General features: G+C 31.6%; 1 protein-coding gene across 1 annotated transcript; it reads left to right on the forward strand.

Annotated features, from left to right (window-relative positions):
- The first annotated feature begins 21,975 nt into the window (after positions 1–21,975).
- Positions 21,976–25,117, forward strand: LOC107914434 (zinc finger protein 2). The gene is made up of 3 exons (XM_016843353.2): positions 21,976–22,227; positions 22,345–22,413; positions 24,215–25,117. Exon 3 carries the CDS (start codon positions 24,453–24,455, stop codon positions 24,903–24,905), a length of 453 nt encoding a protein of 150 aa, XP_016698842.2. The 5' UTR covers positions 21,976–22,227; positions 22,345–22,413; positions 24,215–24,452; the 3' UTR covers positions 24,906–25,117.
- The last annotated feature ends 180 nt before the right edge of the window (positions 25,118–25,297 follow it).

The raw sequence follows: 25,297 nt of genomic DNA on the forward strand, positions 1-25,297 counted from the left end.
TACAGGCAATTAACTAGGTCTAAAGGCATAAAATATAACTCTTTTCAAGAGTTATCACATGCCCAAACCTTAGTTATTGCTTTTCCTTGAGCAAAATATGCATGCATAAATGCCAACATTTTTCCAATGCACCAGACCAACTCATACTGTCAGGCTATTCAAAGAACAACAAGTACATCAATTCTCAAAAATCTCCCTTGTCCTTAAAACTCATTTGAGTGTCAAAGGATTGCTCAACAAAGGTAGTACACCGAATTGGTGAGTATTCAATCACGTCACACTTTAAACTGAAAGTCACCCATGAAGCTCAAACATTTAACTAAAAAGATGGATGGAGCATACAACTACCTCCTTAGCTACTCAGTCCTTTTTGCTACAACAGAGTGCCCCTAATTTTATTTCCATGAAACACGCTCTTGCTCAGACTCACCTTTCTAATCAATAGCACGATGGAGTAAATAAAGTGATGTTGACCTACTTGGCAACTCTAAACATTGGAGTGCCTACTGTCCTGCATTAAATAATGCTATGGAAATATAATTAATGCTTGGCTCTAAAAATCCCTAAGTTCATTAAAAGATACCCACTATATACCAAAAAAAAAACAACACAATGAGTATAAGACATCCTACTTTTAGGAATTAATTTTCAAGCTTCTTGACTTAAGCTAAATTCACTAAATCCACTATCACATGTTCTAGGTATATCGAAAAATATAGAACATCAAAATTATAAGATGTACTTCTTATAGAAAAAACATGACTTTGGTGGTTACAATACAGTGGCAAAATATCTATATTATATCAAGTGCAACCTAAATGCATAATACACCCCCAAACATAATGGATGCATTGTCCTCAGTGCATGTGCATGCAACAAAAATATAGCTATGGATAGACAAATGTCATGAAAAAATGAAATGAAATACATAAGCATCAAAAGAAAAGAAAAAAAAACTTATTTGACTTGGGTTGTATTGTAGGTACTTTATTCAATTCTTTGTGTGGACTTGCGAACACTGACCTTGTACCTCATCTTTCTTTTCAGGGGGTTTACATCTTCACGTTCCTTATCTGTCTCTATGAGATCATCGATCAACTAATCAATTACATGATCTTGTGCAGTCATAGAGGCTAATGGAGATGGTGGCGTAGGAGTTTTGCCTTCTAACGTGGCAGGAGTTGTAGCAGTAGTAGGGTCATTTTGACCTTCCTTTCCTTCTTCTTGATCCTTCCCAAGCTCAACAGATGTTGACTTCTCAGTTTCCTCAACAACTTATCCAATATCAGTATTGGTTTCTTCATCTGCTGAGTCAGCTTCGGCAGTAGTTGGAGTTGGTTCTGCTTCAGTCTCAACAGATGGGAACAAAATCGTGGGGAAGATAAGGAATTCTGGCATTGGTTTCAAAAAATTCTTTTGTAAAGATCGCTTAACTGCCAAATTTCTATCCCTCACATATGAACAATACTAAGCCTGCTACTCTTTAGCTTGAATCAACTCTTCAGCGAGTTAGTACTGCTGACTTTCAAACAAGGATATTATTTGCTCTAGTTGCTTCAGGGAATTCAATATTTTCTAGTTGAATGAGCCCCAAGTGACTAAAGGTGATTTGTGGGAACACGCGTGGCAGTAGAAGCCTGACTTTGTTAAGTTGTCGAGGCATTATAACACCTTAGAGCTTGGCAAAAATTGCCCTTGTTAGTCGACCCTTATTAGGGGTAATATCCTCTATATCAGTGAGAGGAAAATTAGCACTCTTGCATAGTGCGGTAATGAGAGAAGGAAAATTTAAACTTTTAGCATTCTTCTCAGTAGAACGATGAACTTCTTGAAAAATTATTCTTCCTACATTAATCACTCTTCCTTTAATAATAGAATGCAATAACAACATCCTTTCCTTGGAAACAGTGGTATTGTGCGTAGATGGCATAAGTAGAATTTTCAAGAATGATACCATACTTTCCCAACCGGTTTCAATGAAGCCCTTTCAATAGTGTAGCATTCTTAACTAGCGACAATCCATTGTGTGCCCTCAACACATAAATCCTTCAAAACTTGTGTTAAACCCTTAGTTGTGATGTTATCTGCAAACTCAGTATGTTCATATTGTACCTCTCTAAGGCCAAACTGAGCAATTTTTATGGTCCTCATCAAACGTTATAAAAGTGCCCCACTCATAGATGAAAGGAGAGTTAGGGGAGTTTACATGGGGATAGAACTCCCTAACTACTCTGCCCAAAATATCCTCTGGGTGCAAACAGAAAATGCCCATCTATGCTGCTTTACTATCGAAGATACAGATTCGTCATACCCCATATAGGCTTCGTCCTTAAATAAGAATCCTTGCTCAAAACAAAAGGGACGTTTTAGAATATTATTTGAGTACCTTATAGCCACGACAGAGTTGAATAATGTCTTTGGTTGAGAAATGTCAGTACACGATGATTTTTTGGTTTTAGAAGCATTCTTGACTGAAGCCGTTAAGAAAGAATAAAGAGAAATCTTTAGGATATGTAGTTTAAAGAAAATTTAGTAGAGGTTGAAGATAAAGAAACTGTAAAGGTGAGAGCTTTATGAGAAACGTAAAATGTAAATAGTTGGGGAGAGGGAAATAAAGGGGTTAATGGTGATAGTTTTAGGGAAGATAAAATGTGCCAAGGAAGTTTGTGACGTGGTGAGAAGAAAATAAAGAAAGAAATTCTTGAGGGGAATATAAAATGACGTATCCCTACAACATAGGCTAAGTTCCTAAGACTCCAAAACAAATTTATTTGGTTAAACTGCTCGATGACTCTCTCCTTTGGACTTTTCTACCCAGTCAACCCTTGATAATTTAACACCTCATCATCCAGTTTTTCATGGCATAGTGCTCCTGTGTCATGCTACAGTAATCGTCGTCTAAGTCCACACTAATAAGTTTGGTCTTTTATCTTGCCCTTGAAAAGCTGCACTAATGTATAAAAATAAAAAGTGAAACGAAATGAAATAAAAATTTATTACATAACCAACGAATAAAAATAACTAAAAAAATAAAAAATGAATCTAAAGTAAAGCAAATAAATAAAATAAAATAAAAAATATCTAACTCAAGCATCTCAAAGGTTCATTCTTTTTCTGTCGCGCTCTACATGAGCACCCCAGTAGTGCTTCAAGCGTTGTCCATTTACTTTGAATGTAACACCCATTTTCATGTCTTTAATATCAACAACTTCGTGTGAGAATACTTGAACTACTTCAAAAGGACCTGACTAGCGAGATTTCAATTTACCAAGGAACAATTTGAGTCTAGAATTAAACAGCAATACCTGCTGTCCTGGTTCAAATTGCCTCAACATAATTCTATTATCATGCCATCGCTTGGTATTTTCCTTGTATAGTTTAGCATTTCCATATGCTTGTGCCCGAAAATCTTCCATTTCATTCAACCCTAACAATCTTTTATTGCTAGCAGCAGTCCAGTCCATGTTCAGCATCTTGATAGCCAAAAATGCTTTGTGCTTAAGCTCAATAGGTAAGTGACTTGGCTTCCCATAAACAAATTTACAGGCTGACATCCCTAATGGTGTTTTAAATGCAGTCTGGTGGACTAGTCCTTACGAGATGGATTCACCACTTTTTCCAAAAAAAAATTAATTTCTCTATTAGAAATCTCAGCTTGTCTATTCGTCTAGGGATAATATGCCATAGCAATCTTATGATTCACCGCATGCCTGCGCAAGGAATTGGCTACCAGTTTACAATCAAAATGGGATCCTTCATCACTGATAATTGCTCTAGATGTACCAAATCTTGTAAAGATGTTCTTATGAAGGAACTTCAATACTGACTTAGCTTTATTAGTTGCTAGGGCTACCACTTCTAACCATTTAGAAACGTAATCTACTGCCAAAAGTATGTACAATTTGCCTACTGGCAGTGGAAATAGACCCATAAAGTCTATTCCCTATACATCAAATAACTCAACCTCCAGTATACTTTGTAGCAACATTTTATATCTCCTAGGTAGATTCCCTGTTCTTTGACAACGGTCACACGGTTGACAGAATTCATTAGAATCCTTGAACAAATTTGGGCAATAAAATCCTGACGGAAGTACCTTAGCGGCGGTTCTCATTCCTCCAAAATGTCCTCCATAAGGAGTTGAATGATAATGCTACAAAATACTGTGTATTTTGTTGTCAGGGACATACTTTCGAATGATTTGCTCAAACACAATGTTTAAATAAGAAGGGTTCATCCTAATAATTGTGTTTAGCATCATGAAGAAATTTCCTCCTTTTATGGGTGTTTAAATCAGGTGGCATCACACTACTTACCAAGAAATTTACTATATCACCGTACCAAGGCAATGTTTTGGCAAATAACAATTGTTCGTCTGGAAAATCTTCTTTAATAAAGTTATCTTTGCCATCTTTATTACCAAATTTTAACCTTGACAAATGATCAGCCACTTGGTTTTCAATCCTCTTTCGATCCTGAATTTCCAAGTCAAACTCTTGTAGTAACAATACCCACCTAATCAATCTCGGCTTGGCATCCTTCTTATGACCAGGTACTTAATAGCTGAGTGATCTGTGTAAACTATGACCTTAGTACTCACTAGATAATGATGGAATTTGTCAAACACGAACACCATAGCTAACAACTATTTTTCCGTAGTGGTATAATTAAGTTGTGTATCTGTCAGAGTTCTACTATCAGAATATATTGCACATAGTATTTTGTCTATTCTCTGCCCCAACACTGCTCCCACGGCATAGTCACTAGCAACACACATTAGTTCGAATGGAGAGGTCCATTCTAGAGCTATTACAATTGGTGTTGCTACCAGTATTTTCTTTAATTCCTCAAAAGAAACCAGATAATGTTCATCGAAATCAAAGGGTCTATTTTGCTCTAGTAGTGTGCATAAGGGTTTAGATATATTTGAATAATCCTTAATGAATCTTCTATAAAATTCTGCATGGCCTAGAAAACTTATAGTGGGAGGTGGTAATTTTTCTATGACTTCAATTTTTGCTCTGTCTACTTCAATTTCTCATTGTGATATCCTATGCCTAAAAATAATTCCTTCACGAACCATGAAGTGACATTTTTCCCAATTCAAGACAATATTTGTTTCTTCACTGCGGTACAGAACCAATTGTGCAAGTATGATATGCGTGTGAATATGATATGCGAATTGTGCAAGTATATACGTCAGATCAAGTAATAATGTGACACCCTTGAAGTGACCCTAGTCGGAAAGTGGTTTCGGGACCACGAAACCGAGTCTTATAAATAATTAAAGGTTATATTTTGTGTTTATGATGTGAGTAAATGCTTGTGTGATAGTTCCATACTTCAATTTGGTCAGTGTATGTGAAAATTATTAGTAGGGACTTATGTGAGACAATTTAGAAATATGCTAGGCAAGTGCTAAAGTGGCCTATTAGTATATGTGGGAAAGTGCTTGTCCTTGCATGTCAAATTAGCCAAACTATAGGTAGTGGCCGACCATGCTACAAATTGTATAATCAAGTGTAAATTTTATATTAACTTTAATTAACTAGGTGCCATATTAGTATGGAGGATGTAATAAAATAAAGAATTGATAACTAAAGGAAGGGATGGGTGAAAGAAAAAAAAAAGAGATCATCATACATGTTTCTTCCTAGCCGAATCTAAAGAAAAAAAAAAGGGAACAAGAGCATTTGGTGATGAAAACAAGTTGTGTTCTTTGGTTCTTCTTGGCCGAATTGAAAGGAGGAAGAAGAGAGTGAAGCCATCGGTCATCTTAGGTCAATATTAAGGTAAGGTGTTCATATTAGTTCTTGAAATTTTAGTTGATCTTGAGTGAGATATCAAGTTATTTTTTTGTAACCCATGATGAAATTTTGATTTTTGGATTGAGTAAGGTTTTCGACTATGGTAGCTAATAATGGTGAGTTTTGTTGTTTCATGTTAAAGTTAGGTGAATGATGATAGATGAGTGTTTGAACCATAAAAAGAATTCGGCTACCTTGTTATGAACTAGGGCCGATTGTGAGTTGGTTGTGGTTGAAAATTACATGCTTGGTAGAATGGTGGATGAAAGTGCCGAATGTGGTCTTTGGTTTGGCATGAGGTGATAAATAAAGGTTTAAAGGTAGCCTAAGTTAATTGATACTCACTAATGATTTCGAATGGAAGCTTTGTTAAGTGTGAAATGAGTGGCCGAGAGAGAGAACTATAGACTATTGCCGAATGTATGTTGGGTTGATAGAGTCTCCAAATTGATTTTATGTGAGTATGCATGACCGAATATAATCGGCCACATGAGTAAAGAAATGGGTTATTTGATATGTGGTAAAAGTTAAGTGTTAAACGAAATGGAAATGATATCATATTGGAATATGTATACTCGACCACATGAATGAACACATAGATTGGTGTTGCATGTATTCGGTTATAAGTAAGCATATTGGTGGCTTAATCTTGGCTTAGACAATCGACTAAAAGAGAGTGTGGGTTAATATGTTGAGTTGATTCATGATTTCATATGTATGTGACTTTAATGTCTAATGTATATATATATGGGTTAAGTACCTTGATTTTCTCTTTTCGATGTTCAAATGATTAAATCAATTTATTTGTTAAATTAAGCTCAAGAGCAAAGGGGAACTAAATCCGATAAAGGGAAGGAAAAAGTGATCGAATAGCCGCCGAAATCGTTCGACCACATCCGAGGTAAGTTTTAAGTGATTCAACGTTGAGTAAATTCAGTCATAATAGGACATAATGAGTTGATTTAATAAGATATGATGTGACCATGATATGTCTTAAACTCAAATGGTAAGTTCATAAGTGTTTGGACTTGGAAATTTAAGAGCAAATTGTAATAATTCGCTTTGGATAGCAGCAGTAACGTGATTTTAGAAAATCACTATAAATTGTTGATGTGGAATTATAGGCTGAATAAAATATGTAATCAAAGCTTATTTAGTCTAGTTTCTTATAAAAGAGACCGTGGAAGCAAAGAAATTTCCTATAAAGAGATATTTAAAGTTGTGTGGGACAGTATCAGAATGACTCCGAAATCCCCTGTTCTGTTTTTAGAAAAATCATTATAATTTGTATAAAAATGGTTATAAGATAAAATTTATAAGCCTAGACTCCTTAATGAGTCTAGTTTCAAATGAAATCAAATAGAACACATTTTTAATTCCGTACAATGAGAAATTTGATTCGTAGTGAAGAGTGGTCAGATTAGTCAAACAGTGAAACAGGGGAAACTTTAAGAAAAATCTGGTATTGATTGGCCAAACCAAAAATTCTGAAAATTTTCTGGATAAGTTATGTATGAGTCTATTTCCAAGGAAAATTAACGGCACTCCATTTGGAGTTTCGTAGCTCCATTTACGAATAATTTAATGACTGTTGCTCAGAAAAAAAAACAGCTTGTGCTGAATTTGGGATTTTGTTGTAAACCTTAATAAAACCATTTGAGTTGCTTATAAGCTATCGATTAAACATTGGTAATCAAAGTACCAAATCCGTATTAAAGTGAAGCTATAAGCCACAAATGACTAGTATACCTAGTCAATTTTGTTATGATGAAATTGATGTACAAGTATATATATGTGATAGGGCCGAGTGGCCAATGTGATGAATGTGAAAGTATATATATGCGTGATAAGGCCGAATGGCCAATGTGATGAATGTGAACATGTGTATGTGTGATAAGGCCGAATGGCCAATGTGATGAATGTGAACATGTGTATGTGTGATAAGGCCGAATGGCCAATGTGATGAATGTGAAAGTGTATATATGTGATAAGGCCGAATGGCCAATGTGATGGATGTGGAAGTGTATAAATGTGATAAGTCCCGAAGGGCAATTGTGTCAGTGCTATATCCGGGTTAAAACCCCGCAGGCTTTATGCGAGAATATTATCCTGATTAATGTCCGTAGGCTTCGTGCTCGTACTATATCCGAGCTTTAAAGACCCGACGGCTAAATGCTAGGATTCAAGTAAGACTTTGATATTGAGTATCTGCATTAAGTTACCATCAAATAAGTATTATGTATTCAAGATGTTCAGGTACGTATTACTTACTCATCGGTGGAGTGATTTCGAGGTGAATTATCAGTATCAAAGAGGTAGGTAAATGTGATTAATATTATAACTCCAACTGTGAGAATGATCTAATTGGTAATGGTATGTTTGTATAATAAAGTATGCGATGAAATATTCTTATGTATTAGTGCATATTCTGCCCAAAAGCCTTATGATCTGAGTATGGGTTGGGTTGAGCTAGATGTGCCAGTACAAGGTAAGGATTATGATTTGTAAGCTTACATATATGTGATAAGGAATATGTTGGTTCTTTATGTGCCTATGGTAATTTAGTACTTGTCATGTTGAAATACTTAAAAGTATGGATGTGATTATGAACAAGTGGAAAGGATTATTGAGAGTTGAAAATCGATGAAGAATGTGCTTTGGAAATATTTGACCATCTAGGTCATTATTATTCGAAAGTATATATGTGGCAGCCAAGTGCTGCGTTTAATGATATTATAGATCGAGATGAAGCTCTAGATTAACTTCATCGAACAGTTGAAATGAATGACCAATAATAGTGATTGAGAACACTTTGTCTTGCTTAAAACTTACTAAGCATTAAATGCTTACTCCGTTTCTCTGTTTCTCTGTTTTATAGATTTTGGCTCGTCAGCTATCGGACTCGGGATTTTTGGAAGTCGAAGTCTCCCACACTATCAAAGCCCCCTTTTGGTACAATTTTGGTTGAACTTTGAAATGGCATGTATAGGACTACCCTTTTGTTGTTGGTCATGTACCCTTCGGTTTTGTGTAAATTTGGATAGCCATGCGAAAATGGCTTAAATATACTTTGATCATAGCATTATAATCGTTTTGTATGTTGTCCGTCGAGAGGTATGGAAATGTTGGTAACGGTTAGCCATGGGAAGGGTTATTCTTGATCACTTTTGGAATATGTATGACAAACTCTAGTTGATCCATGGAGGATCATGAAATAGGTAAAGTCTACCTTAAAGGCAGATGCTGACAGCAGCAGTGATGTGGATGTGAAAAATCACTAAAAATAGTAGGAATGAAATTAAATAGTGAATAAATTATGTAAACAAACCTTGATGAATCTATTTTCATAGGAAAGTAACGAAACGATCATATGGACAGTATGTTAAGAGATATTCAGGTTCTCGTGAGACAGGGCCAGAACGGTTTCTGGATTCCCTGTTCCCACTTTGGAAATTCATTATAAATTAACCAGAGATAATTAGGAGTCATGCCATATATGTATAGATTCCTCTCTGAGTCTAGTTTCTATAGAAACAAACGGCATCAGTATTGAAGCTCTGTGCAGGGAGATATCCAAATCGTAATGCATGAAGGTCAGTGTAGTCGCACCCTGTAACAGGGGAGAATTTAACTAATAAACTGTACTAATTGGCCCAACCAAAAATTCTAGAAAAAAATATGTAGATGGGCATATGAGTCTAGTTTTAGGGAAAAATTACAAAACTGATTTTCGAGTTGTGAAACTCAAGATATGATTTTTAAGGTGACAGTGACGCAGTTAGCCAACTGCCTGGAAATTTTTAAAATGGACTGCGATAATAAGCGAATTTAGTCTGTGAACCCCTCGTGTCCGACTCCGGCAACGGTGTCGGGTACGGAGTGTTACAAATAAAGTGATGAGTGAGTATCGTTTCCATGAGGATCGTATTGAGGCACTAAAGTGGTCAAGTTATTATAATGAAATTTGATTAACGTTATGGTAAAAACAATAATAAGAATGCAGTGTTAATTTAAAGGAATAATGATATGTGCAATATGTGTAACTAATAAATAATTGGAAATGCTATGGCAATGCAAGAGTAAAAATGCAATGAAAATTATGCGAATAACAAATAAATGAACAAATAAACAACTAAGAATGTTGTGGCAAAGATAATATGGTAAAAGATAAGGGTTAAGCGATGTTGAGTGGGCAGGTCGGGATTACTAAGAATCTACTTTTTCTGTCAGTAATGCCTAAGCAAAATCATACTTAACCTATTGTCCAGAAGAGGTTTAAAGTAGTCTGCTTCTTATAAAAGCAAAAACTTCAAGTTACCTTGCCTATGTCTTAGGCCTTAATTATGGTACCCTGCACTGTTCTCTTCTGTATGAATGTTACTCTATGTCCAAAGTCAACTACAAGTATCTGTTTAGTACTTGCTCATATCATTCAACCAAAGTCTAACTAATCTAAACTTTTTAGAATTTTGATTAATTTAAGGGTATGTTGCATAGTCGACTATGTCTACGGATTACTCACATATATTGTAAAGAATAAAAATTTTGAATGAAACAGTAAAATAATTCAGATTTATACTGCAACCATTAAAGATAGTTAAAGTATCATCAAAGTAATCCCAACCCTATGAGATTTACTATGAGAATGACATGAGACATTGGTGTGGCATCCTGATATTCAGGCTTGACGACCAGGCTAGGTATAGGGTGTTACATGATGAGCCATGAATGAAACCATGAGCCGAGTATATACTCTCTTGATCCTTTTTTCTTGGTCTCTGCACGAACTTAGATGTCAGACCATTGATATTGAGAGTTAGGTAGATACATAACGGAGGTTTCAGAAAAAGAAAAATTTAGAGTGAACCTAAGGAATGGTATGTTATATTGAGCCTAAGATTTGATACATGAACGAATGGGGTGAAATTTATTAAATTTCATTCACCGAAGCTGCCAATTTTCAAGCTTGGGAAATCAGTAGACTTTTGATGACTTTTTGGATGGCATCATGGCATTTCTATGTTGAGATGTCTTCATGGAGTTCGAAGAGCTATCTATTATCTTCAAAACACACTTTAAATCACTCGATTTCGAGTTTAAATCATATTGGGTTTAGGTTTTGGGCTTAATTTTATTATATATGAGTCCAATTATATATTTATCAGCTCTAATTATTTTATTATTTTATTATTTTATTATTCCGAATTTTTATTATTCTAAATTTTTAATAATTATTAGTTAGAGTTCTAATATACTTAAGAGTTTTATTTAGATTTATTTAGCTAGCTTATATATAGGCCTTTGCATTGTACACAAATCATTCATTTCATTATTATTCAACTTCTCTTTTGAGTTAATAAATTCTCTTTGAGTTTTCTTTTCAAGAATTTCTTTTGATTTTCTTTTGGAAGAGTTTTAACAATCTTTTCAAATTGTGGGGATCATCTTCAAACTTTTTCTGGCGAAGTTTTCTTTTTTGGAGGGGAAATTAGAGCCGCTTAAAGGGGTTTGTGGATTCTACGTGTTTCTAAGGCTTCTTAAGACTTCTACATACCACGTTCTATCTTTCCATCTATCTTATTTATTTTCTTCCTTATTGTTTTAATCTTTGAACTCATCATTCTATTTTATTCATATTGATTATTTATTTTTAATTGTTCTTTTTATTTTTTTTATTTGACTTGGATTCATTTGCGTTTTACGGTTGTTTTAAAATCCAAGTTTCTTTCAGAAAGTCTAGAGCCCTAAGTCAAATCTGTGACATGGGCAAACTTTACGATCCGCTTTCGCATTCATCCACCTCATTCCGTATCATTTGTTATAAGATTTGGACGTTTTAGGTGTTCTTATAAAATTGATTTCTAGCAAACAATCTTAAAACAAATTTGTTTTACTTAGAAAGTTTTCGAAAAAAAATATTTTTTAGTGGGTAAACGTTTTCCAAACAATCTAAAATTTTACATACTATTTCTTGGAATTGTTTTAGAATATAAAAAATATTTTTCATAAAAAAAAGTGATAAAAAAACTGTAAGAAATAAGAAAATACAAAAAAAAGTAAAAAAAATATTCTGTATGTTGAAATTTGTGCCGAAACTTTTTAGATCAGATCTACTTTATTTGAGGAGGCTTCAGTTTAAATTTTATGTTTTTTGAAAATTGGGATTACATCGAATGAAGTTTATCAAGTTGCTTCACAATTTTTCGGGTTTATACTTCCCTGTGTTCCATTATAACAGTAAACTATATTATAATTTAAAATGTTCACTTGAAAATACTGTACTGATTTTATATCTTTTTATTTGCACGATTTTTACTCCAAATATTTGCATGTTTAGTGGCAGTCAAGTAGCCGACCATGCTATATAAAGAACTCCAAATGATAAGTACGAGGAGTAAAACTAAGATGTAAATATGCATGCCAACTCATTGATAACCAAACCCCAACTAATTGACAACTTATATGCCAACTAAGCTTAAAACTAACTTAATAAAAAGATGAAAATATACATAAGTGTGGATTTAAACATGGAATTCGACCAAGGCATGCAAATCGACTGCTTGGGCCGAATTTAACAAGGTAATCCACTTATTTAATTTAAAACGAATTGAAATCTAAAACTAAATAGAAATGGGCCACTTTCACATGTTTGGTCAAATATTCAACTAAGTACATTGCAAATCATCCAAATGGGCTTCTTGATGTCCTCATGGGCTAATTTTCAACAACTTGAATATGCGATTCATTTATTGCAAGGTTGAGCTCGTTTAAGTTCGTTAGTGTGATCCAACATGTATCAACTCCAAGATTTTTCTTTTGGATTAAGAATTTCAAGATTTGGGATCTTGATTTTCTTTATTCTTGGAAACTTAATAAATGGTGGAATGCGATTTATTGATTTTATTGAAAACAAGAAATTTTGATTTTTTTTCCCTTCGTATGAGCTTGTAAGACCTTCGTCATGAACTCTTTAATAGTTGCATTCAATCTTAATTTGATTTGTTTCGCTTTAGACCTCATAATTGGGCCTTGAGGTAAAGAAAGTCCATCACGTTCATTATCCTTTTTTGGGACTTGATGCTTGCATTATGTATTGACGGGCATAAAGAAGATATTAGTCTTTGTTGTATCTTTCAATGTTGAAATTCGAAGTTAAATGTTGATGTATGTGTTAAGTTTAAGTTAATTAAAGATGGAATAAAAACAATTTGTTTAGCTTGAACGTTAAGTTCAAATTTCACTTCTAATATAAACTTTAATGACCAAAAAGTTAGTAATTATAAATAGAGTGAAAGTAAGAAAAATAGGAATGACTTTATTTTACTTTCAAATGAGAATTTCTAAAACCAAACTAGGGTAATTTACTTTGCATGAGTCACGTACTAAAGATAGAAGTGCCTATACATTGTATTTAGAGGCTATAGATAAATGATAATAATCTTTTATACTGTTTTGATTAAATTGATGTAAGAAATTAATTAAATGCTAACTCAATTAAGAAATAATAGAAAAAAACCTCTTATTTTTAAAAGATAACAAATATTAATATGATGATTTTTTATCTTTGTATATTTTTTAATAAAATATTATCATGATGGGATTTGAATCTAATACCTAACCTTTAAATTTCAACTTTGCCTTTTAACCGAAACTGTATTTGATTTTAATATAATTTTTTTATAAAATATGTTTTGCATAATTTTTGTTCACCTTCATCATTTATGTACAATAACAACAACAACAATCTATATAACTTTTCTTTTTGAAAGAAACAATTTATATATTTTTTTTATCAAGAGCGATGCACGTTTTGATTGTGTGTATAAATTAACATATAGTTAATAATTTTAAAATTTTTAATAAATTTTAAAATTTTACTAAAAATAAATTCAATTTTTTACTCAAAAAACGTTTTAAATTAATTTTTTATTTAAATAAAGTATAATAGAAAATCTATTTAATTTATATACATGTTTAATTGGAAAACATTATATCAAATGTTAAATTAGTGGTTTGTAATTAGATAATATGAAATTGAGGCATACTAAAATAAAATATGAAAGTATTTTTATAATATTTTCATAAATTTATTCTACAATAAATTTACTCAAATTATTATGCTACCATCGAATCTAAACTATTATTCTTCTAAATTTTAGTTACTTTATTAACTTGTAATTAAATTTAAAAAATAAAAGAAATAATGAATAATTAAAATGTCATAAATTTCAATTGATTTGAATTTTTTTTATTCGTGGATAGGAAATTGACAGAAATTAAAATAAGTAAATAAAATGTAATAGAACGAACTAAAACAAAATTTTAAAAATGTAACAAAAAGGATTGTAAAGAAGTGACACATCTGAAAGAAAAAAATTAAATATAAAAAAATGTTGGAGGACTTATTTATGAAATATTGAATATATTATATAAATTTTTAAACATATTGGATGACTTATTATAAAACAAAATTAAAAGGTAGTTAAATTTTTATGTTAAATTAGAAGGATTTATTATGAAATATAATTTGAAGGACACTATTATTATTTATATAAAAAATAAGGAGGGTGTTATGAATATCTTATTAAGTGGATGTCCATCAATATCAAGATAAGTTTTGATGTACTTTAAAATTCTAGTAATCATTAGAAGTAGATCATACGTTATTTATACTTTTTATGCCTATAAATAGAGACTTTGGAGAAGCTTTGTAAATATTTCGGTTGATCAATAAAATACGCTTTCTCTTTTGCTCTCCCATTTTCTTTGTTCTTTACTCTTTGTCTATTTATATTATAACACGTTATCAGCACGATTCTCTTTTAATTGTTTTTCTCCATAAGTCACAAAAAATTTCCCCTTTCACCAAGCCACACTTCTTTCAAGCAACAACAAATGCAATAGTCGGTCACTCAAATTTGCTACTCAAGTTGTTGTCTATTGTCTTCTAGAGCTACTGCTATTTCAGTCTTCAATTGAGGCATGCACATTATGGTACTTGTGATAATAGCTAAAGTGATAACAATGATGTTAAAGAATCTCAAGTATATTTTACTATGATTTATTTATTTTATCATGTGTATTATAATTGGATACTAATCATGACAACATGAATAGATAGATTTTGATTTGAAACCCACGCATGTGTTGGCGATGGTGATTTTGAAATAAAGAATCAATGGAGGCATTTAGAAATCCGTCCTACTAGATTTGTTGCATTCCCCGAAGTGAATGCAAATATAAAGAAAATAAAAGATGTAATCATGGACCACTAAAAGTGGGCACATAGTAATAAATAAAAGAACAATGAGAGTTCTCAAGATAAATCTTCAAAGGGTAAAGATAAATTATGTTATCAATGTGATATGAAATATTATTGGTCACATATGTGGTGTATGCCCAAATATTTTGTTTCTATTAATATTCTTTGAGAAAGGATATTAGAATGTAGTAATGAATTATATCATTACAAATAGAAAATATTTATCTTATTTTATACTGAAATAAACAAATATTATTCTAATATTTGATAGTTAGTTGAAAGCTCCAAAAGAACTAATATATCAATATCTAAAAAGCACAAAATTTATGATGGTTAATGCATTTGTTTTAAAAGATATTCATTATAATGGATATCATATTGGAATTGTGAATGCAGAAAAGATTATATTTCATATGAATCAAAAGAGGATTGGGTTATTGATTTATAATTATTGCTCTCGTTACAAATTGAATTGATCGTGACTATCTTTGTGATCTTCTTTTGTCATCGTTCCCGTTAAGAGGTTGAAAGTGAAATATTTAACTGTAAAAGATCTACTTATGAGTAATAGAATATGGTAAATCCATCTAAAGCTCGTTATGGTTGGATGCACCTGAAGCTGCAATTTCTTTTAAAACTGTGAGTATAACTCTACAGTATTCAGAATAAGTTCTCAATTAAAATTACGTGGAAAAATGTTATTGATAAGAACCTTGCAAGAGAGAACTTATTCTACTTTTCATGATTCAAATGTGCTTCTATGGTAGCAATATCATGAAAAAAAATTACTTATGATTGAACAAAAGATTTTAACCACGAAACCTAACCATTCCCTGAAGAGAATGTAACGATATGTAATAAATTCAAAAGACATAATTTTTAACATGGATGTAGTAAATTGGACTATAATAATAGTCATGTGAATGGTTGTAATAAATTTTCTCACCACCAGAAGTGGAAAAATAATGGAAGCAAGGAAAGAACAAAAATTCCGAAGAACTCTTTAAGAAGAGAGACAACTTATATATGAAAAGTCATTTGTTATGTATCTGTTGTACAGTTGGAAAATAAGAATCACTCTCAAAGTTTGCTATTAATAAATTTTGTTTGGATTCAAATTCTATTATTGGAGTTTAATTTGCTTACTTCTTATTGTCAAGACTCAACATAGAACAAAAAAGGTATGCTTTTAAATATTAAATCAACTTGATATATGATTTAAATATGTTGAGATGGTATTCTTTTTTAAGTTTTGATTACATGTGTTACATATTGTTTTAAGCATCTCATTTGTTCATAAAAATGAATATTAACTAATTTATAATGTCGCTATAGTAGGTTTTATAATTAAATAATATGTTTGATTAAAACATATCTAGTATGCAAATTCATGTTAACAAACCAATGAATTTTATGGTTATTCATATTTGATTTAGTTGAAAGAATTGTTAAAGGTAGTAGTTCATACATTTTATATTATTCCATTTGTTAATTATTTAAAAAAATGACATGAGCAATTGTAAATGAAAAGTTCTATGAGCTTGAATGGTTGGATTTTGAATTAAATTTCATGCATGTTTATGATGATGGTTATGTAAAAAAAATTTCTAGTTTTTCATTATGTAATATTTTTATGTTTAAGATATGACGTTTATTGGTATATTTAGTATAGGCTTGTTTCTATACATGACCTAGACAGTTGTTCTTGGTAGTTAATTGATTATGCAAAACTCTTATTAAAAGGATTTTAAAAGTATTTTGAATCGAACTCAGGACTTCTCGCATCCGAAGCGAGGCATTTGAAGATTTTGGCATATTCCCTAAAGCGAATATTGCATATAATTATTTGGAAATTATATTTATTGACTTAGTGACATTATAGACTTCACATTGATTTAGACATCTCCAATAGTACTTATATGTGGATACAAAGTCAAATAAATGATAGTAAATTTATCAATTTGTTACAATTTATTACAATTGAAACGTATGTTAAAGTAAACAAAAAGTTTACTGATACAAATGCATTTACTAATTGGTCTGACCAGTTAGACAATCTTGAACCATATATGACGAGAAAATTAATTGAGAATTCATATGAACATTCATTAAAGAACTAGAAGATTCTTTAATTTAAAGAATTCTCATTTGTTACTTGTTCTCAATAAAAATTGATTGTTAGAAACTCACTAGCTAAAGTTGAGATTTAATGTCTTACATTTCTAAATTGAATATGGGTCATTCATCCACCATGTGGATGGTTTTAGTTTTATATGATTTTGGTATATGCATTTACAAAATAATTACGTATGTGTTATCAACTTGCAACATGTCATTTGCAAGATTACTTGTTTAAATAATTAATTTCCGATCATGAAATTAAGACAATCCATCTTGCTAATATTGATGAGTTTATATTTCAGTCTTTTATTGATTGAGTTTGAAAATATTTTGTAAAAATTTGTTATTTATGCGCATAATGGTTTAGAGAAATTATTGATTGAGCGCCTTTGATTTATGTCTAAACCAATTCTTATGAGAACTAAACTTCCTATTCTAACATCGGATTTTATTGATTTACGTGTTGTACACATCAAGCCAATAAGTTATAAATACTCCCCATTACAATTAGTTTTTGATCAAGAGCTAAATATTTATCATCTTTGAATTTTTGTATGTGCGTATATGTTCCAATTGCTCCACCACAATGCACAAAGATGAGTGAATCCTCAAACAAAGTTGATAATATATATTGATTACAAGTTTCCTTGTATTATTATATGTTTTAAATGTGTTGGAGATTCAGTTATGACATGATTTGTGATTACTATTTTGACTCGATAGTTTTCCTGACATTAGGTGAAGAGAAATAATAACTTGTAATGAGTTAGGGGGAGAGTAATTTGAACCAAAAATTCAACAAGGATAACTCATTACAAGTTAACTATCAGATGTATTTACAAACTTAATGAGAATAACCAAGTGTTATAAACCATTTAATATTTTATTTTGAATCAAACTCTCAGTAAAACAATCAATTAGAATAAATAATAGATTGATCGATTCCAAAGATGAAAATTCTTCTAGATGATCATATAATAGAGGCGAGTGCTCCGAAAGAGACCTAAGACATAACTAATAAGTAAAGCTCCAGAAGAAATTCAAGTACCTAAAACTAAATTTTAAAATAATGAAAATGAGAGATCTCGATAAGTTATGTCAATTCGAGAAAATGTAGAACCAAATAATAAAAGTGGCCGAAAATAATTTTATATGTAATATTATTATTGAAATAATGAAATAAAAAGGACGATCTTCAATAAATCTATTGAGAAATATAGATATGGAATAATTGACCAAAATAGAAAGATGCAACTTAAGTACAATTAAATTTGTAGAGTTTTTGGACCAATAGTCTAAATATCTAAAGGTATAAAGCCAGTGAGGGTGCAAATGAAGTAGTTTTGAAAAAGTGGAATAAAAATATGAAGTTTTTTGCTAAACCCTGGCATTAATTATGAAAAGATATAATATTCTTTTGTGGTGAACGCAATAATCTTTAGATATATTATTAAACTGACAGTTCGTAAAAGATTTAACTTGTGTCTATGGTTGTTGTTACAACCTTTTATGAATCACTATTTAGTAAAGTTTATATTAAAATCCCTGAATGATTTAAAATGCTAGAAGCATATTGGAATTCTCGAGAAATTGTTCATTTATATGAATTGAAATGATTTGAACATATGTGGTAAATAGTAGTTGAAGGAGGATTATAAAATGATCCAAAATACCTATTTGTATTTTTATAGAGGGATCATAATTAAAATTTGTTACGATTAGTGTTAAAACTCTTGAAGAGATCAAAATATATTTTTTCAAAATTTCCCCTTACTCATGACTTTCAACAAATTGGTGATATAAATGCTTAGCAAATACATTCAAATAGTCATTTAAAAGACTAATATTCAAGATTGAATATATAGAATATGAGAAAATATGTGATGTTTTCATGAGGGGGAGTAAATACGTGCTGTACTCTTTTTCCCTTGACCGAGGTTTTGTCGCATTGGGTTTTCCTGGTAAGGTTTTTAATAAGGCAACATATTATGCGTATTATAGATATGTGTACTCTTTTTCCTTCACTAGAATTTTTTTTTCCCACAGGGTTTTTATTTTAGTGAGGTTTTAATAAGGCACATTATCTACCAATGGGCATCCATGGGGAGTGTTATGAATATCTTATTAAGTGAATGTCTATTAATATCAATATAAGTTTTGATGTACTTTAAAATTCTAATAATCATTAGAAGTAGATCTCTAATTCATTTATACTTCTTATTGACTTTGGAAAAGTTTTGTAAATATTCTGATTGATCTATAAAATGCTCTCTCTTTTGCTCTATCATTTTTTTATTCTTTACTCTCTGTCTATTTATTTTATAACAGAGGGGTTTATATTGTAATTTTTTTCCTCCACAAATGTTTTCTTTCAATTCTTGCCACATGTCAAATTTATATAGTCTTTTAATACATTAAACTTAAAGACCTTGTAATATATATATATGATATTAAAGGAAGGTCCATTTTATTGACACCTACAACGGTTGCGTTTTTTTTTAGTTCCAGTTTCTCTATTCTGTCTAAATTTGATATTTAATTTCCAGTTTCTCTATTCTGTCTAAATTTGATATTTAATTCCTATACTTTAATTTTTAACATAATTTGGTCTTTATATTTTTATAATGTTATTAATTAGTCGAGATAGTTAATATGATTATCTTTTTTTTACTAAAATACTACATGACTAGATATATTTTGAATGCCTTAAGAATCTTAAAAGACTAACACTTAGCTTCCCATATTTTTAGGTTTGCATTTAGTTTTTTTTTAACTATTACAAGACGATAGTCAAATTTTAATTTTGACTCCTAGACTCTGCTGCAACTTTCATATAATCTATATACTTTAATTTTTGGTATAATTTAATCTCTATACTTTTTTAATGTTATTAATAAACCTAAATAATTAATATTATTAATCATTTCAATCAAAATGATAACCTCAATTAGAGCTATCCAATTGGGACTGGAACTGTTCGCTTCATATCCTTGGTTTCATGCGAAGAAATTGCTGGTTGAGTCCGACTCAATTCCGGTTGTATCGTGGGTGACAAAGAAGGAGCTTCGACCTTAGCGTTTGTGGGATGTTTTTGCTGCTATTGATTACTATATTGCTATTATCAAAGATGTTGAATTTATCAATGTGCTTAGAGAAGCCAATGGGTTTGCTAACTCTTTGGCTAAATGCGGTGTTGATAGGGATTTTCTTTTCTTTATATGGTTTCAAGGAATCCTTCAAACTATGTAATGCTTCCTCTTTAACATTAATATACTTTGATGAGAAAAAAAATAGAATGATGTTGATGGTAAATAGTTGGATGGAATAGTCTAGTCGTTTTTTGGTGAATTTGTACTAGCAAAAATCTATATTGATCTTTAACTTTCCCAATTGACCTGAATTATGCAAGCTAAAGTTACGATGAATCTCCCTTGGAGTCTTTTATTAATAAAAAAATCAAGGAAAATACAAATCTTACTTGAACCCTAAATAATTACTAAATCTCTTAAGACTTAGTGTCCCTTTGGATAGACGTTTACCTCCAGTGCGGTGTGTTTTTAGCTTTATTTTTTTCTCATGCTACAGTATCACTATATTATCTAATCTCACTGCCACCATTGTTTTTACATTAACCCTAGATAAATGCACCGTCTATCCAAAGGGGCCCTTAGTCAACTATCTTGCAAAGTAAATAACATAAACCTCTTTAAGCCTAGTCAAACACTCATTAATCTAAGATCTTAAAAAAATCTGAAACAAATAAATAGAAAAAATATTAGAGTTAATGAAAACATTGTTGGGCTTATATATTTAATCAGAATTAAGTTTTATAATTGAACCCAATATAATTTAAAAGCTTATCCAAACTCAAAAACTCATCATTCATGAAGTAATCACATTTAAAATTTTTTGTTTGTACAGTCTTTACTAAAATGACCATATCTTGAGTTCCAAAAGTTGAAATTAAATTATTTAAAATGTGTTTTGAAGCTAAGAGAATGATCGCTCATCGTTTATAAGTTATCTCAACCCATAATACCTAGATCCTATCTAAAAATGCGTTACAAGTATCTAGATCCTATCTAAAAATGCGTTACAAGTAGACTTATAAATTGACAATTTTGGTGAAATTAATTTAATGAATTTCAACCTATCCATACATGCCTCATTCTTTTACCCTAACAAGCTTGAATTTTTGTTTTAAAGAAAAAATCATAATATGTATTTTCAACATTATTTTTATTGTTACATAACTATCAAGTAAATATGTATTTTTTAAAATTCAAAATGTCACATAATAAAATTTAATAAAAGAATTTTAAATTTTTAAATCTGAAAAGTAGAGAATTTAACTTTCTAAAAATAGATGTACGTAGATTAAATTTCAAGTGTACATAGTATATAGAAATTTAGAGTATATTCTAACATTTAAATTTTTAGCCTATAATTCAATACAAATAAATAATAACCCAACACTAAGCCATATATTGAATCCAACTAGTAATAACAAATAATGAGGGAATTCCATTGGAACCAAACAAGCCATATATTGTTGCTGCCAAACAAAGTAAGTATTATAATGAATCCAAAATGGAAAGAGAAAACACCCAAAAAGTGCAGAAAGTGCGCGGAGAAAGTGGCTTTCAAACGTGACCCTATCTCAAAGCTCATCCTAGCTTAGCATCAAACAAAAACTCATGGCAGCCAACCCGCACTAAAATCTATAAAGTATAAGTTCGAATGAAAAAGAAATTTACAAAATGCTATGCTTCAACAGCAGTCACACAGTCAGTTGAAGATGAGGTTCAGATGATATATATCTCTTTGTGGCACATAGAAGCTTTCCCCACATCCATATAACATTAAAATAGGGTGGGAGATATTAGTGTTAGTCATTCCATATTTAATGATTGGTGTACATGTATTTTATTACAAGATTGAGATTGGGAATTGGTGCCAATCTCGGTGATTGCTTTTAAAAAACTGTGGAACTCATTGTCCACGTGTTGGCATAAAAGAGAAGCAGGAATCTTCATGGTGAGTTCCTTCCATAACCTTTCAAAATACAAACATGTCCACCACGATCATTTCTGTCTCAGTTTTTCCATAGGATCATTTCCCATTAATCAATATATTTTATCCTTTTTCCTGTAGGAAAAACCAGGGATGCCTCCTATATCGTCTTTCATCACTGCTTTCAACTAAAACCTCGCATTTTCCCATGTGAGTCTCTCTTCTCTCTCAGTTGCTTGAAATGAGCAAGTGCTATTTTGTTTGTTTTCTTTTAGATTAATCAATGAAAGGGTATGGATATAAATTCATTCCTCTCTTCTTTCCTATCTTACTGTCAAATTAGCGGTCGTCTACTAATTATTGAGTGAATTTAATAATGTAAATGTGAGAGTATAGGCAATAAAAATATCATTATCTTAATTAAAAAACATGTCAGGTCCAATTAACTGACTTAGAGAAAGAACAAGGAAGAGTCATTAATACAAGAAAATATTTAGGTATCAAAGGGGGGGGGGTTGAAGTTCATGATTCCATGTCTTGTGGGTTGTTAAAGTACAAAGGAACACATGGAATTTAGCTGCTGATTCATTTCACAATATAATTAATAATAATATGTTTTAGCAAGGGAATTAATGTTCCTAGAGCTTGGGAATCTCTATGACTAGGTGACTAACGATATTGGTGAGGACGAGTATGTAGTCTTCTTGGTTTGGTGTTTGTGTCTTTGATTAATGGACAAAGCTCACCGCAATCATAGCCGACCTGCTAGATTATGATCCCACAATTATGGTCTAACAAATAATATGTTTTATAAAATAATTCTAGGCATAGTTTTTTTTATTGGGAGCTTAGTTTTAAAAGCACAACATAGTGGATGATTTGTCTGCTTTTCTACAGTTTTAAATCCCATACCCCATGTGCTTGTCTCAGTTCAAGTTATCTCAAAAAAATTAAAGAGAGACTGATAAGAGTGTGAGAGAGATTGATATAATTCGAGCAAGATGTCATGTAAGGTAAACGAGTAGTACCAAAAACCATGGTGGCATACATGCAGGAAAATAATAAAACTGTGGGGTCCCTAACAAAGGCATTATGGACGATTAAAAACCCTAGATCTGCTCCATAAAATTCCCAAAACCGTTTTTATGCCTTTCTGATTCTGGTTCTGAATGATGTTACCTTGGACTATGAATAGGAAAATATTGTACCATGAACATAATAATTGAAAACGTCTACGTTTCTTGTCATATCTTTCTGTAGCTTCATCACTCTCCCAAAGAGATTACAACTCTTTCTCCCATCAATATGAATTAAATGATTTCTTCATACATATGAATATGCAAAAGTATTATTTTATGGGATTATTTCATGAGGCAAGGGCAGAACTGATCTGATTGTCCGGAAGTTGAGTGGATTTTGGTGTCAGTCGTATGAACATTAAGGCATTTTCTATATGTAGAGCAACATTAATTGATCAAAGAATTGTACCAATTAACAGCAGTGGGTTCACTGTAGTGGGACTATGTGTAATCTTGTACGGTTGTTCAGTGCACCATATAGGATAATCGTTGGGCAAAATGTCAAACCGGTCTGTTATCATGTTGCATGTTTAGTGCAGTCAAGGCAGTTTATCTTGTTTATAATTAATACCTTTCTTGGAAAGCTGATTAATGCATCATCTGGATCTGATTACCGATTACGCATGTTGATTGGACCAATGACTAGATCACTATATTATACACAAAACTTTCAAGCATAAATCATTATAATAAAACTTTAACTGCTTTGAATACATATTTTTATATATCTATTTTTCTAATATCCTATTTGTTAGTGAGTATAGAGGTAAAATAACCTGAAATTTATTTGCTTGAACCGACAAAGGATTGAAATGCTGCCATTAATAAAGGCGACAACCCTTTGATTCCCCTCTGATCTTTGCACATAACTGTCTCTCTCTCTCTCCATAGGCCATCTCCTTTTTTACTCTTCTTACTATTTGTGGTTGCAGGAACAGTGAACCTTTGCACCTCATAATTTAATGCTTTTCTTAACCTTGATGTACACTATCTCCCCTTCTATCTTCCACAGGCTACTTTGATTTGCCTATAAACTCTTCCATTCTGTGGCTTTGCTTTAAGCTATTAGCTTCTCTTGATCTTCCGCCTACCTTTTATTGAATCATCATTATCATTTTCTGTATCAAATAAGTAAACTCGTCTCCTTAATTCCCTTTATTATAGCTTGATATGGATTATCAGCCTAATAATTCTCTTCGTTTAAGCCTATCCAACAATCAACCCAACCTAGAGCTTGTCCTTGAACCATCATCGTCTTCCTCGTCGCCCCACATTCCAGCTGCTCCTCGAATTTTCTCTTGTAACTATTGCAAACGAAAGTTCTATAGCTCACAAACACTTGGAGGCCACCAAAATGCCCACAAACTAGAAAGGACTCTTGCCAAGAAAAGCAGAGAGCTAAGCTCAATTGTCAGGGCACATGGGGGATCCAGTATCAGGGGTTCGAGCCATGACCAAAGTATGCAGTCACCAATAGCCACGTTTGAACAACATGGTCGAGCTGGCAGATTTGCTGGAGAAATGAGCTATGGAAGAACAGACGTAAACTACGGCTCCATGGGATACAGAAATGAGAATGTTGAAGATGAGTTTAGTCAGCTTGACTTATCCTTAAGGCTTTGAAATTGAAGTTGCACTCTTATTCATTTGAATTTGTAGTTTCATGTTATTCTTATTATTCGCTTATATGTTTGAAATGCCAAATTATTCTTAATAGAAAAAAAAAGAAAGTCTGAGGCATGCATGTGAACATTTTATTAGAAAATAATTTTGAGGCTAATTTTTCTTTTGTGCCTTTGATATACACATATATATATATGGTGAGAAAACGTTTGGATTATGAATCGTTGCAATAAAAAGTGAACAAGGAAACAATTGAAGCCACAATTGTTAATGCAATTTGGTTTTATACTATGTGACCGAGATCTTGTTTAGAGATCAATTTATTATTGAATCATACAAGTTCAAATTTAAACTCAATTAACCTAAAGATGGTTGTCGAAACTTTTTTTTTT

The sequence above is a fragment of the Gossypium hirsutum genome, chromosome D08 (assembly GCF_007990345.1).
Source record: "Gossypium hirsutum isolate 1008001.06 chromosome D08, Gossypium_hirsutum_v2.1, whole genome shotgun sequence".
NCBI lineage: Eukaryota > Viridiplantae > Streptophyta > Magnoliopsida > Malvales > Malvaceae > Gossypium > Gossypium hirsutum.

What these genes read in the sequence shown, in the direction of transcription:
- LOC107914434 (XM_016843353.2), top strand. Translation starts at nt 24,453, where the DNA reads ATGGATTATCAGCCTAATAATTCTCTTCGTTTAAGCCTATCCAACAAT.